The following is a 14,195-nucleotide window of genomic DNA, read 5'->3' on the forward strand; positions in this document are numbered from 1 at the left end:
AAAAGGAAAACACCTAAATAGAGGTTGTTTTGGTTCATTAGTAGATTTTATAGATATATGACAAACTGAAGCAGGCAGATTAGAGCTGCTGGTGATATTGCTAGGAATAAAAAATAAACCTTTACCTTTATTTTTATTGAATATTTCATTTACCAACTGTTTTAATTCTTTTCCTACTTCCATTTCATCATCATCACAGTTTTTTCTACATCACTTTCTGGGTCATGAAAACTAACCTCTGCAGTTACAGACTGAGGAGCTATAATTGTTTCTCCTCGCGATATATAATATTAATGCAGATAATATTGTTAAGGTTGTGTCACCTTTTGGTAGCTTGTGTAAGTTTTAACTGAATTCTCCTTAATTACAGTCGCCTTGAGATGATTTCTTGGTGTTGTGGACTTAGTAATAAAGGCTACTGGTTATGATGTACTGCTCTTCTCTAATACAGTTGGTACAAAGACTCTAAGGAAGATCCAAATGTGCACAGCAGCTATGATATTATAGCTCACCATTCTGTCGCAGAAATGTTGTATTTAAAATCTTCTTGAACAGTTCTACAGTATATTGTAACGTAACTTGAATTTTCAAGTCATTACATCAATACATATCTAAACATATCTGTCACATCTAGTGATCAGAGTTCAGTGCAGTAATGACCGAATAAATCATTTTTCAGTCCTCTTTTGCTTTTACAATTGCTGATGGTCCATCTTCCCTGAGACATCCAAAACACCTCCAGATAGTGATGGCACAGCACAATTAAATGTCTACATGGCAAAAAGGTCTTCTAGGGTGCCATTGCACCTTGTAGGCATTCTGTATGCATCCCATTTTGTGGATTTTACCTACAAATTTGACAACCTTGAAGAATGGGTTGCTCCCGCTATCGTCTTTTTTTTCTAACACCAAGGAATAAATGGAACATGTACCTCTGGACAAGCTACAGGTTACACCTGAAATGTTCTCATTTGGTATAATAAATTTTCGTTGCCGAATGAAGAAATCTGATATACTAGGCTGTTTTGCCAAGTTCCTATGTTCACTTTTAATAACACATCAAATTTACTATAAGAACAAAACAGAGATCACAATGATACCAAATATGTTTTCATTGTTTACTGTTAAGGCATACCATAAAACACATGCAAAAATACAAAACAGAAACTGTGGAAGAACTGTTCATTCAGTAATTGATCGAGTAGTCTGTTTGCTTGTTGTTCAACACGTACAGATCAATGGATAGGTTTATATGAACTTCACCATCATAAATACCACTTCAAACGTATTCAGATTATTTTATGCCTTTATTATGGTACAAAAATTGTTTAACAAATTAACAGAGTTATATAGAAAATAAGGGAAAGGCAACCTGTCATCTGGAGTGGATGAATCTGCCATAGGCGAGTGTCTTCCTTTCCCTTATTTTACATATTCCTCCATTCAGGAATTTCAATTAGTGCTATAAATTAACAGCATCATTTCCCATAAGCTTATTGCTGTATACGAGTTATTTTAACTTGTAGAAAATAAAAATTGACTTTGATATTGAAATTTGCTCATCTTATTTGGGTGGGCCAAGAAAATTTTGAGAGGACCTGGGCCCGCTCCTGGTGCTGCCATCTTAAAATCTTCATTTTGCAGGGAGTCATTCTATTCCTGATGGCTTTACTCCTGATCTGTTTCTAAATTTATGTTTTGTTGTTGTTGTTGTTGTTGTGCTGCTGCTGCTGCTGCTGCTGCTGCTGTTATTGTTGTTGTTGTGGTCTTCAGTCCAGAGACTGGTTTGATGCAGCTCTCCATGCTACTCTATCCTGTGCAAGCTTCTTCATCTCCCAGTAACTGCTGCAACCTACATCCTTCTGAATCTGCTTACTGTATTCATCTCTTGATCTCCCTCTATGATTTTTACCCTCCACGCTGCCCTCCAATACTAAATTGGTGATCCCTTGATGCCTCAGAACATGTCCTACCAACCGATCCCTTCTTCTAGTCAAGTTGTGCCACAAATTTCTCTTCTCCCAAATCCTATTCAATACCTCCTCATTAGTTATGTGATCTACCCATCTAATCTTCAGCATTCTTCTGTAGCACCACATTTCAAAAGCTTGTCCAAACTATTTATCGTCCATGTTTCACTTCCATACATGGCTACACTCCATACAAATACTTTCAGAACCGACTTCCTGACACTTAAATCTATACTCTATGTTAACAAATTTCTCTTCTTCAGAAACGATTTCCTTGCCATTGCCAGTCTACATTTTATATCCTCTCTACTTCGACCATCATCAGTTATTTTGCTCCCCAAATAGCAAAACTCCTTTACTACTTTAAGTGTCTCGTTTCCTAATCTAATTCCGGCAACATCACTCGATTTAATTCAACTACATTCCATTATCCTCGTTTTGCTTTTGTTGATGTTCATCTTATATCCTCCTTTCAAGACACTGTCCATTCCGTTCAACTGCTCTTCCAAGTCCTTTGCTGTCTCTGACAGAATTACAATGTCATCGGCGAACCTCAAAGTTTTTATTTCTTCTCCATGGATTTTAATACCTACTCCATATTTTTCTTTTGTTTCCTTTACTGCTTGCTCAACATACAGATTGAATAACTGCCACCTTCAGAATTTGAAAGATAATATTCCACTCAACATTTTCAAAAGCTTTCTCTAAGTCTACAAATGCTAGATACGTAGGTTTGCCTTTTCTTAATCTATTTTCTAAGATAAGTCGTAGAGTCAGTATTGCCTCACGTGTTCCAACATTTCTGCAGAATCCAAACTGATCTTCACCGAGGTCGGCTTCTACCAGTTTTTCCATTCATCTGTAAAGAATTTGTGTTAGTATTTTGCAGCCATGGCTTATTAGACTGATAGTTCGGTAATTTTCACATCTGTCAACACCTGCTTTCTTTGGGATTAGAATTATTATATTCTTCTTGAAGTCTGAGGGTATTTCGCCTGTCTCATACATCTTGCTCACTGAATGGTAGAGTTTTGCTAGGCCTAGCTCTCCCAAGGCTGTCATTAGTTCTAATGGGATGTTGTCTACTCCCGGGGCCTTGTTTCGACTTAGATCTTTCAGTGCTCTGTCAAACTCTTCCCGCAGTATCATATCTCCCATTTCATCTTCATCTACATTCTCTTCCATTTCTATAATATTGTCCTCAAGAACATCGCCCTTGTATAGACCCTCTATATACTCCTTCCACCTTTCTGCTTTCCCTTCTTTGCTTAGAACTGGGTTTTCATCAAAGCTCTTGATATTCATGCAAGTGGTTCTCCTTTTTCCAAAGGTGTCTTTAATTTTCCTGTAGGCAGTATCTGTCTTACCCTTAGTGATATGTGCCTCTACATCCTTAAATTTGTCCTCTAGCCATTACTGCTTAGCCATTTTGCACTTCCTGTCGATCTCGTTTTTGAGATGTTTGTATTCCTTTTTGCCCGCTTCATTTACAGCATTTTTGTGTTTTCTCCTTTCATCAATTAAATTCAATATCTCTTCTGTTACCCAAGGATTTCTATTAGTCCTTGTCTTTTTACCTACTTGATCCTCTGCTACCTTCACTATTTCATCTCTCAAAGCTACCCATTCTTCTTCTACTCTATTTCTTTCCTTCATTCTTGTCAATCGTTCCCTAATGTTCTCTCGGAAGCTCTCTACAATCTCTGGTTTAATCAGTTTGTCCAGGTCCCATCTCCTTAAATTCCCACCTTTTTGGAGTTTCTTCAGTTTTAATCTACAGGTCATAACCAATAGATTGTGGTCAGAGTCCACATCTTCCCCTGTAAATGTCTTACAATTTAATACCTGGTTCCTAAATCTCTGTCTTACCATTATATAATCTACCTGATACCTTCCAGTATCTCCAGGCTTCTTCCATGTATACAACCTTCTTTCATGATTCTTGAACCAAGTGTTAGCTATGATTAAGTTATGCTCTGTGCAAAATTCTACCAGGTGGCTTACTCTTTCATTTCTTAGCCCCATTCCATATTCACCTACTACGTTTCCTTCTCTTCCTTTTCATACTGTTGAGTTCCAGTCACCCATGACTATTAAATTTTCGTCTCCCTTCACTATCTGAATAATTTCTTTTATATCATCATACATTTCATCAATCTCTTCGTCATATGCGGGGGTAGTTATGTTTTAAAGGTCAAAGAATTATTAGTGAAAATTCATTAAGTTTGCTGTCATAGTGTAACTGAGAAAAGAAGTGTGAATTTACATGTGGGGTATACGAGTGAAGCAGTATGGTAGCAGGAGCAGACTATGCATTCTTGTTGTCGGAACACCAATGTAGAAATGTATTCAGGAGACAATCAGGATGTATCTTGGGAAGAAGATAGATTGTGTATGAGGCTCAGCTGACATAGGAAGTTAGTTGGATTCAGGAGTTGAGCCTTCAACAAAAAGTTTATTGATTTTGCATGAGATTTCATTTCATAAAGCCATATCGCATTGTTCAGAGACCTCCAGTCTCCCCCCCCCCCCCCCCCCCCCCCACAAACACACACACACACACACACACACACACACACACACACACAAAAGAAAAAAATAAATAAAATAAAAACCTTCTGATAGTCCCGAAGTTTCCTACACTTGTGTTCCAAAAAATGACACACATAATCGAGGTTTTTGTCTGTTTATTGATAGTAAAACATTCTTGTAAAGACCTTCGCTCTCCTGCCATTCCTTGGCATGTCCCGCTGTCCCTTTAATCGGGCTGTTATTAGAGCTACCACATCAGATAGAATTAATCAGGCATGAAAAGCTAGTCTGTAGAAGTTTGTTGATTTTCTTACCCGTTGTGTGTTTTGTCATGTACTGTCACATCTGTGTGTCCAGTGAACAATAAATGTCAAAAGTTACAGTTAGTTGCTGTGGAACAAAGTAGCAGAAGTGTGTCCTCCCTTCATCATTGTGGTGCCTCTTGTGCATCATCTCATTTGTGATGTATATTATTTGTTTTGTATGTTAACCAGAATTGAAGTTAATAAATCTATTTGTTTTGGAAACACTTCAGATTTCATAGGAACTGACACAGTAGCATAAAACAAGGCTCAGAAATAAGAAAATTCCAGTCTAGTCTGTTGTATGTTTTCATTTGCTTTGATAAAATACCATAAGCTATGATGTCTTCTACAAAGTAGCAACAGATTCCATTTTATACCTACCGTCTCACTTAAAACTGGACGAAAACCCTATTGCCATCATTGAATACTAAATACCAAGCAAATTTAATAATAGTGAGGCTCCAGTCATTTAACATAAAGCTAATGCCATGTCTCCACTCATCCTTACAATAGATCAGTCCCTCTCATCCTTGAGCCTGAGTGACTTGTCCTTCCTTTTTTAACCTCCTAAGTTCTGAGTAAGGAACTACGAGGGTTGACTGAAAAGTAATGCCTCCACCTTTGTAACTCTTCAACAGTTGGCAGCCTTTGTATGTTCCGTAGCTTCTTTTCTACAGCTCCAGTTGGCAGGAAGCCTTAGCATTGAACAGTTGTGGCGTTACACTGTAAAGTATGGAACCCTGCACAGATGGTCAGTCAATGTGATTTTAGCAACGTGCAGCCTTCAAATGGAAAGTTTTTTGACTGCCTCTTATATATTAATGGGCAGTAATATAAGATGATGGTATGCTTATTACCAGTTTCCCAACTGAAGTAGCAAGTTGTTATAGGGCAATTTTGCAGTAATGCTAACATTGCAGAAGCTGAATGTTTGATTTTGATGCAAACATTTAATTGTCTCATGAAGGCACTGAGAGTAAGAACTTGTTTTGCTAAGACAGTGAAGCTCCAGAACCACTATATTCATACCAGCTTGTAGGAATTCCCTTCCAGTGCTACCAGTACTGCCCAATTACCTCACCATCTATCACTTGGCTAGTGTTTACCATTAGGACTTCACTAGTCATATTGCGCCTATGCATGGCACCTTCTTCTTACTACACCCATCATGTTTCAGACATCGAGCATCTCATGGTGTGACCATAGTACCTTTTGTGGTGTTGTGTTCAGAATTGTCTGCCTTTTGCTTTTATTTATTGGCTATTAAAAATTTGTGCAACATTATGAAATTTTTTTAAGTGATTTGTGTCAGTCATAAGATATATATTACCAGGCCTAAATATTCGCAGGTTGGAGGGTTCAGTAAATCCACAAGAGCTCATACAGCGACTACAGACCATCGTACAAGAAAATGAAGCAGCTCTTATTGCCGCCAGAGCTGAGAGGTTAGTGATATTGATAAATCTAAATGTTACAGCTGTACTGTCCTTTCGTGGCTATCATCCATAGTTCCTATTTGCAGCAATATTAAAGCAAAAAATTTATAGGTAATTTGTGCTTCCTTTATTATTAGGATTCTTTTGTCTTATTCCATTATTTTTTCCAGTCCCTCTAAACACAGTTAGTGTTAGTAAAGTTTTAGTTATGTTTCACATTTCTATGCGGCAGTCTGTTTTCAGTTTTCCCTTCACATTTAATCATAGTCAGGGAACACAACACATAATGCATGAGAATTTAAAACCCACATCAGTAATGATCATTTTATAATAAAAAGGCAAAATACACAAGGTTACAATATAGACAACATCAGTAGGTTACCTGTATACTGCTATTAGTAACATAGTCATTTTTAGTCTAATAGTTAGTGACTATTTTCTTAATGTATTACAAAACGTAGTCAATGACACTTATGTCTATTCTTAGTCCCAGATAGGTACAACAAACAGACTGTCAGAAAGCGAACTTTCTGCCAACAAGGCCTTCATTGGAAATGAACTGAACACCACACACACACACACACACACACACACACACACACACACACACACACACACAAAACTGCTGTCTCTGGCTACTGAGGCCAGATTGGTCTTGACTCAGGTAGACATTGTGCTCTTGTATGTGTGTGTGTGTGTGTATGTGTGTGTGTGTGTGTGTGTGTGTGTGTGTTGTCTATTTCCGACGAAGACTATATACAACAAGGCTACATTATGTCGTGGATTTTTCATGGTATAAAATTATCCCATTTACTTAAAAAATGAAAATTAAAAAGATTTTGTAGTGCTGATAATTAGATAACCTTTGGTTATTGTGGCTTAATCCTTTTATTTCATTCTTTCTTCATATTTCTGTCTTGCATAAGGACAGGTGATAGTTGAAGTCAGGATGTGGTGACCTTCCACGAAGTATCACTCTTATTTAATTGTTTTGTCTTACAGTTCTGGTGAATGTGAGGTAAGAAAGTCACCCATTTTTCAAGAAGTCGTTGTATGGACAATAATCTGTAATGTCTAGGCAAGACTGTAAAAGACTGTTTTGTGATTTTTGTTGTCTTCAGTCCAAAGACTGTTTTGTTGCAACTCTCCTCACTAGGTTACCATGTAAGTCTCTTCATGTCCACATAACTACTACAACCTTCATGCTCTTGTCCCTGAAGCTTTGATCTCTCCCACGCCCCTCCCTCTCTCCCACGCCCCTCCCTCTCTCCCTCCCCCCTCCCTCTCCCCCACACCCCTCCCCCTCTCCCTCCCCCCTCCCTCTCTCCTCCCTCTCTCCCTCTCCCCCTCTCCCCTCCCTCTCTCCCTCTCCCCCCTCCATCCCTCCCTATCCCCCTCCCCCCGTCCCTCTCTACACTTTTGCCCCCCCCCCCCACTCCCTCCCCCACACACAATTCCCTCCATAACCAAATTAACTATTCTGTGATGCCTCAGAATGTTTGCAATTGACCTGTCTCATCTTTGTCAACTTGTGTCATGCATTTCTTTTCTTCCTAATTCAGTGTAATACCTCTTCCCTAGTTACCCACTCCACCCATATAACCTTCAGCATTCTTCTGTAATTCTGTAGTTCGAAAGCTTATGTTCTCTTTTTTCCTGTGCTGTGTATTGTCTGTGTATCACTTTTGCATAAAACTACATTCCAGGCAAATACGGTGATAAGCCTTCCTATTACTTAAATTTATATTCATTGTTATCAAATTCCCCTTTTCCAGAAATGCTTTTCTTAACTATTGTCAATCTGCATTTTATATCATCTTTACCTCAATCATTATCAGTTATTCTGCTGCCTGAGCAACAATACTTGTGTAGTACTTTTACTGTCTCATTTCCTAATCTAAATCTCTAGGCTCCACGTGATTTAATTTGACTACACTCCACCACCTTTGGTTTACTCTAGTTGATGTTCATGTTATAATCTCTGTTCAAGACACTGTCCATTCTGTTCAGCTGCTTCTATATCCTGTCTGTCAAAGTCATCAGCAAACCTCAGTGTTTTATGAACTTTAATTCCTTTCCCAAATATTTTCCTGAGATCCTTTCCCACTTATTCTGTGTAGAGATTGAATAGCATGTAGCTTAGGCTGCAACTCTGTTCTCACTTTTTTCTCAGTTACTGCTTCCCTCTGTGTCCTTTGTCTCTTATAACTGCAATTTGGTTTCTGTACAAGTTGTATATAGCCTTTTACTGCCAGTATTTTATCCGTGGTAATTTCAAGATTTCAAAGAATGTATTCCAGTCAACCTATCCAATTTTTTCCCCAAAATATACAAATGCTAAAAATGTGGCTGTGCCTTCCTTTGACTTATCTTCCCCCAGGTAAGATTTCTACCAGTGATTCCATCATTAAATATTCATAATGTTCTTTAAACTGTGTGATTCTAAATGGTGAGGATGTCAAAGGGCTCTTGCTGAAATAAATGTGGATTAGTTAATTAAATTCATGGTTCTTGTGCTGGCCAAAACCACTACCCCTGTATCACCATACGCTATCATTGTGCTTTTAAGTATTTATCGCAGTTTTACATAACAGATGTGAGTTTTTTGGTTTGACAGATTGTATGGAAATGAAGATGATAATATCTCTAGTAATACTACTATTAGTAGTAATTATAATGACATTTTTCCCCAAATTAGCAACAGAGACGGTCATGACTGCAGAACTTGTTTCCAAAATTGGTCGAAATAAGCCCTACAGTTTTGCCCACAGGTGGCAATAGCTTAATACAGTATGCATTGGGACAGGAAAAAATAATTTTATTTTATGACCAATTTCTGCCAATTTTGATGTTGTTTTTTGCCGGTTTTTGTATTAGTTTCTGACAACTTGTTTTTGAGTTACCTTATGTTCCTTATTTTTGCCTTATTTCATTTTTTTTTCTTTTTTTTTTTCAATGTTGAAAAAGAAAATATATCCATCTCGACATCACAGATCACGTATTTTTATGTTTTGGAAAAAGAAACTGTTTATATTAAACCCATTAAATTGAATCTGTTAAAGTTAAAATAACTTTGCAACCATATACTGTTGAAAGTTTTTCAGCAGAAAGCATTGTCATAACTTCAAAGTTCTCTTCTGAGACACTATGCTGCTGATCTGTCAACACTTCACTGTAGTGTGGAAACAGTCTAATTTGAACCGGAAGACAAACTGCCCTCAACACAATATACATCTGACAATATCCACTTTTCCTGCTGGCATGGAATGTTGCCTTTTCACTAAATTACGAAGGGATTTGAATCCCTTCGGAACATCTTACATGGCTGAGTCTTGCCATTCTAGGTACACGTGTAAACTTTTTGCATTACTAAAGTTCATTTTCGTAACATGGTTGAAAACCTGGAAGTGTGAACACAGGCTTAATGCATGAATCTGTGGCCATAATAGTCGTTAGACTAATTTGAAGATGCAGCCCTTTGCTTTTCTTTCACCTCTGTCTGAAGTATTCATCTTATCATAGTTTTCGAAAACTTGCTGGTTTACTCACCAGAAATTCATTTTCCCACAACAGTGAAGCTATCTTCACGTTTTGGAATATGGGTAATGGTTTCATCCAGCATGATATTTTTGCAAAACAAACAATATAAAAAATGAAGAGGTTTGAGAAGTTCATTAATGCAGTGCATCAATTAAACTGCATATTTTTGTAGTACAGAAATATAAATATCAGAAACACCTAATACAGTACTTACAGTTCACAATCACACAAATCAATGCAACATCCTCTCACTTTACATCTATCAGACAAGCATAGTCTAATGTTACTGCCTTTAAGTTGAAGTAAAACATGAGTTTAACTATCAGATCTAATAAGCATAAAATTTGAAATTACATAAATTACTTATTGAAAATTATACTGTGAGAAGGAAAGTTGCTACTCGCCATATAGTGGAGATGCTGAGTCGTAGACAGGCACAACAAAAAGATTTACTCACTTAAGGCTTTCAGCCAATGGCCTTTGTCAACAGTACACACACACACACACACACACACACACACACACACACACACACGACTGCAGTCTCAGCTGACTGAAAGCACACTGCAAGCAACAGCACCAGTATATGATGTGAGTGGCAACTGGGTGGGGGAAAGGATGAGGCTGGGGCAGGGAGAGGGAGGGATAGTACGGTGGGGATGGCGGACAGTGAAGTGCTCATGGTGGGTGGCAGGCAATAGAGAGGTGGGGGGAGGGGGAGTAGCGGAAAAGGAGAGACATAGAGAGAAACAGGGAGAAATAAATAAAAAATATAAATAAATAAATAAAATTTTTATTTATTTGTCTCTACGTCATTCCTTTCCCGCTACTTCCTTTCCCCCCTCCCCCCCTCCCCCCCTCCCCCCCCCCCCCCAAATATCTCCCCTGCCCGCCACCCAAACTGCAACACTTCAGTCTGTCATCTCCACCATACCATCCCTCCCCACCCCATCCGCCTCCTTTCCCCCACCCTGTCGCCACTCCCATCATGCACTGGTGCTGCTGCTTGCAATGTGGTTTCAGTTGCCTGAGACTGCAGTCGTGTGTGTGTGTGTGTGTGTGTGTGTGTGTGTGTGTGTGTTGTTGACAAAGGCCATTGGCCAAAAGCTTTAAGTGTGAAACTCTTTTTGTTGTGCCTATCTGTGACTCCGCATCTCTGCTATATGGTGAGTAGCAACATTCCTTCTCATACTATTTGTTACATTCCATCCTGGATTTTCCATTGTTTGATTTTTGCTGATGGCTTTTCTTCGGTCCTAACCCAGTGCTGTTCTCCTTTGTTACTATTTTGTTTTGCATCACTATACTCATTGTTCGTCCTCTTTCCCTTCTTTCCTGTGTTTCTCTTGTTGCCTTACTAACCGCACTGCACACACTACTTATGGGCTACACTGTATTGACAGTCTCATCTGCACACAACAGATGATCACAAGACCACGTTGATTGTTGGTGCAGCATCTTATGTCCCACATTACTCCCGCTGCCAATTTTAGCGAGTTTCCCGTTTTGCTATCATCGACTCCCTCAGATTTCATCTTGTTTCCCCCTTTTGCATCCATTTCATCCTTTCAATATATTTCCAAACATATTTGGTTGTATTTTTGTGAAATTTTTTGGACGATATTCTACATTATATATGTAATTTTTCCACCACCGTGGATCCTTGCTCCTTTCATCTGTGTCAATACAGAAAAGTCTCCTTATTCCTAGCCAGATCCCAATCCTACATACTGTTCGTACATTGTTGCTTGGCTCATAAAATCCCCCTGTAATGACCTTACCCATCTCTGGCTGCCTCCCCTCTTCCACAATGACCTCCACCTGTTCAAATTCTGCCAACCCTTAGCTCTCACCAACATAGTCCTGCAAAACCATATCAACCAAGCCCAAACCTCCTTGCAGTACCTTCTCTCCATCCGCAAGCTTCTCATGCTGTGCTATCCCAAATTCCTGGAATCCATAACAAACATTGAAACTCTTGTCTTGCAGGAACTTGAGCAGCATGCATGATGCCACCTCAAACAGCTCTCCATCCTGCTCACTTCCTACTCCCGCCCTGGAGTGCCACTGTCCACCACCTCTACAACCACCTCCAAACCTCCCCCAAGCCTCCCCATAGTGGACAAACCCTGTCTTGCAGACCTACTACACTTACCCCCCCCCCCCCTCCAAAACTCCCTCCCACCACCACACAGACCTGCAAAACAGTCATGAACCTTTCCTCCAGAAGCCTTAGCCCCACAGAAATATCAGTCCTTTCCAAAGGCCCCACTCCCAAATTCAATGATGCAGTACTTGTTAAAGACCTTCTCTCCTTCTCCCGGTGCCTACAGTGGAAACACTTTTTCGCCACCAACCCTACCAATCCGAATCAACCACAGACCAATATTGAACCTTGCCTAACTCAGTTCACTCTTCCATCCAACTGTGATCCACCCCCACTGTCCCCAAACCACCCCCTGTTAACGTTCCAGAGATTCTTAACCTCAAACCTTGCCTCACCACCATTCCCCAAATCCCTCAACATGTAGACTAACCTTACATCTGCAGAAAGAACTGCAGTCCACCATCTAAACACTAATCCTGACATTACATTCCTACCTGCGGACAAAGGCTCCACCTCTGTTGTTTCGAACAGCAAGGATTACCCGGCGGAAGGACTCCGCCAGCTATCAGATACTTCCACCTACAAACCTTGCCACAGTGACCCCATTCTAGTAATCGAGCAGGATCTTCAGTCACTACTCAAATCCTTAGGCCCATCCCAGAACCTCTCCCTGGAGTCCATCTCTCCACTCACCCGTACCACTCCCCACACTCCTACCTTCTACATGCTTCCTAAAGTCCATAAACCTAGCCACCCAGGATGCCCCATTGTAGCCAGTTACTGTGCCCCCACTGAGAGTATCTCTGCTCTCATAGACCAACACCTTCAACCTATTACCCGGAACCTGCCCCCCTGTATAAAAAGATACCAACCATTTCCTCCACCGACTCTCCACATTTCCTGTCCCTTTACCATACAGTGCCCTGCTCGTCACTGTTGATGTCCCCTCCCTGTACACTAACATTCCTAATGCCTATGGCCCTATCGCTATTGAACACTACCTTTCCCAACGTCTGAAGGTTTCCAAACCGACAACCTCCTTCCTAGTAGCCATGACCAACTATATCCTCACCCACAATTACTTATCCTTTGAAAGCATTACCTACAAACAAATCCGGGGTGCGGCTATGGGCACCCACGTGGCACCATCCTGTGCCATTCTATTCATGGGCCATCCAGAGGAATCCTTTCTAAACACCTAGAATCCTAAACCCCACACCTGGTTCAGATTCGTTGACGACATCTTTGGTATCTGGATCGAAGGTGAGGACACCCTATCCACATTCCTCCAGATCCTCAACAACTTCTCTCCCGTTTGCTTCACCTGGTCCTACTCAACCCAACAAGCCACCTTCCTAAATGTTGACCTCCACCTCAAAGATGGCTACGTCAGTACCTCTGTCCATATCAAACCTATTAACCATCAGCAACACCTCCACTTCGACAGCTGCCACCCATTCCATACCAAGAAGTTCCTTCTGTACAGCCTAGCCACCCATGGTCGTCGCATCTGCAGTGACAAGCAGTCCCTCTCGAAATATACCGAGGGTCTCACTGAATCCTTCACTGACCGTACTTATCCTCCCAATCTTGTGCAAAAGCAAATCTCCTGTGCATTTCCAGTCTCCCACCAACTCCCAAAGCCCCACCATCCGGCCACAGAGGAGCATTCCCCTCGTAACTCACTACCACCCAGAACTGGAGCAACTGAATTACATTCTCCACCAGGGTTTCAGTTACCTCTCATTGTCACTGAAATGAGAAATGTCTTGCCCACAGTGGTATTCCGCCATCCAATAAACCTACGCAATATACTCGTCCATTCTTACAGAACCCCTGCTCCCAATCCCTTACCTCATGGCTCATACCCCTGTAATAGGCCTAGATGCAAGAACTTTCCCATACATCCTCCCACCACCGCATACTCCAGTCCAGTCAGTAACATCACCTACCCCATCCAAGGCAGGCCTACCTGTGAAACCAGTCATGTGGTCTACAAGCTAAGCTGCGACCACTGTGCTGCATTCTATGTAGGGATGACAACCAACAAGCTGTTTGTCCACATGAATGGCCACCGAAAAACTGTGGCCAAGAAACAAGCGGACCACCCTGTTGCTGAACATGCTGTCATTTCAATGACTGCTTCACAGCCTGTGCCATATGGATCCTTCCCACCAACATCAGCTTTTCTGAATTGCACAGGTGGGAACTTTTCATGCATTACATGCCGTGTTCCCGTAACTCTCCTAGCATCAACCTTCGTTAGTCGCTGTCCTCACCCATCCAGCCCCTTCCCTGCTCCCAT

The 14,195-nt window shown here is 40.6% G+C and overlaps 1 protein-coding gene across 1 annotated transcript in view; it reads left to right on the forward strand.

Annotated features, from left to right (window-relative positions):
• Positions 1-14,195, forward strand: part of LOC124612294 (FAS-associated factor 2) — a 111,148-nt gene that overhangs the window by 73,678 nt on the left and 23,275 nt on the right. The window contains exon 5 of the mRNA XM_047140402.1: positions 6,157-6,252. Within this exon, the coding sequence (XP_046996358.1) occupies positions 6,157-6,252 (96 nt within the window). The remainder of the gene's footprint in view (positions 1-6,156; positions 6,253-14,195) is intronic.

The sequence above is a fragment of the Schistocerca americana genome, chromosome 4 (genome assembly GCF_021461395.2).
Source record: "Schistocerca americana isolate TAMUIC-IGC-003095 chromosome 4, iqSchAmer2.1, whole genome shotgun sequence".
Taxonomy (NCBI): domain Eukaryota; kingdom Metazoa; phylum Arthropoda; class Insecta; order Orthoptera; family Acrididae; genus Schistocerca; species Schistocerca americana.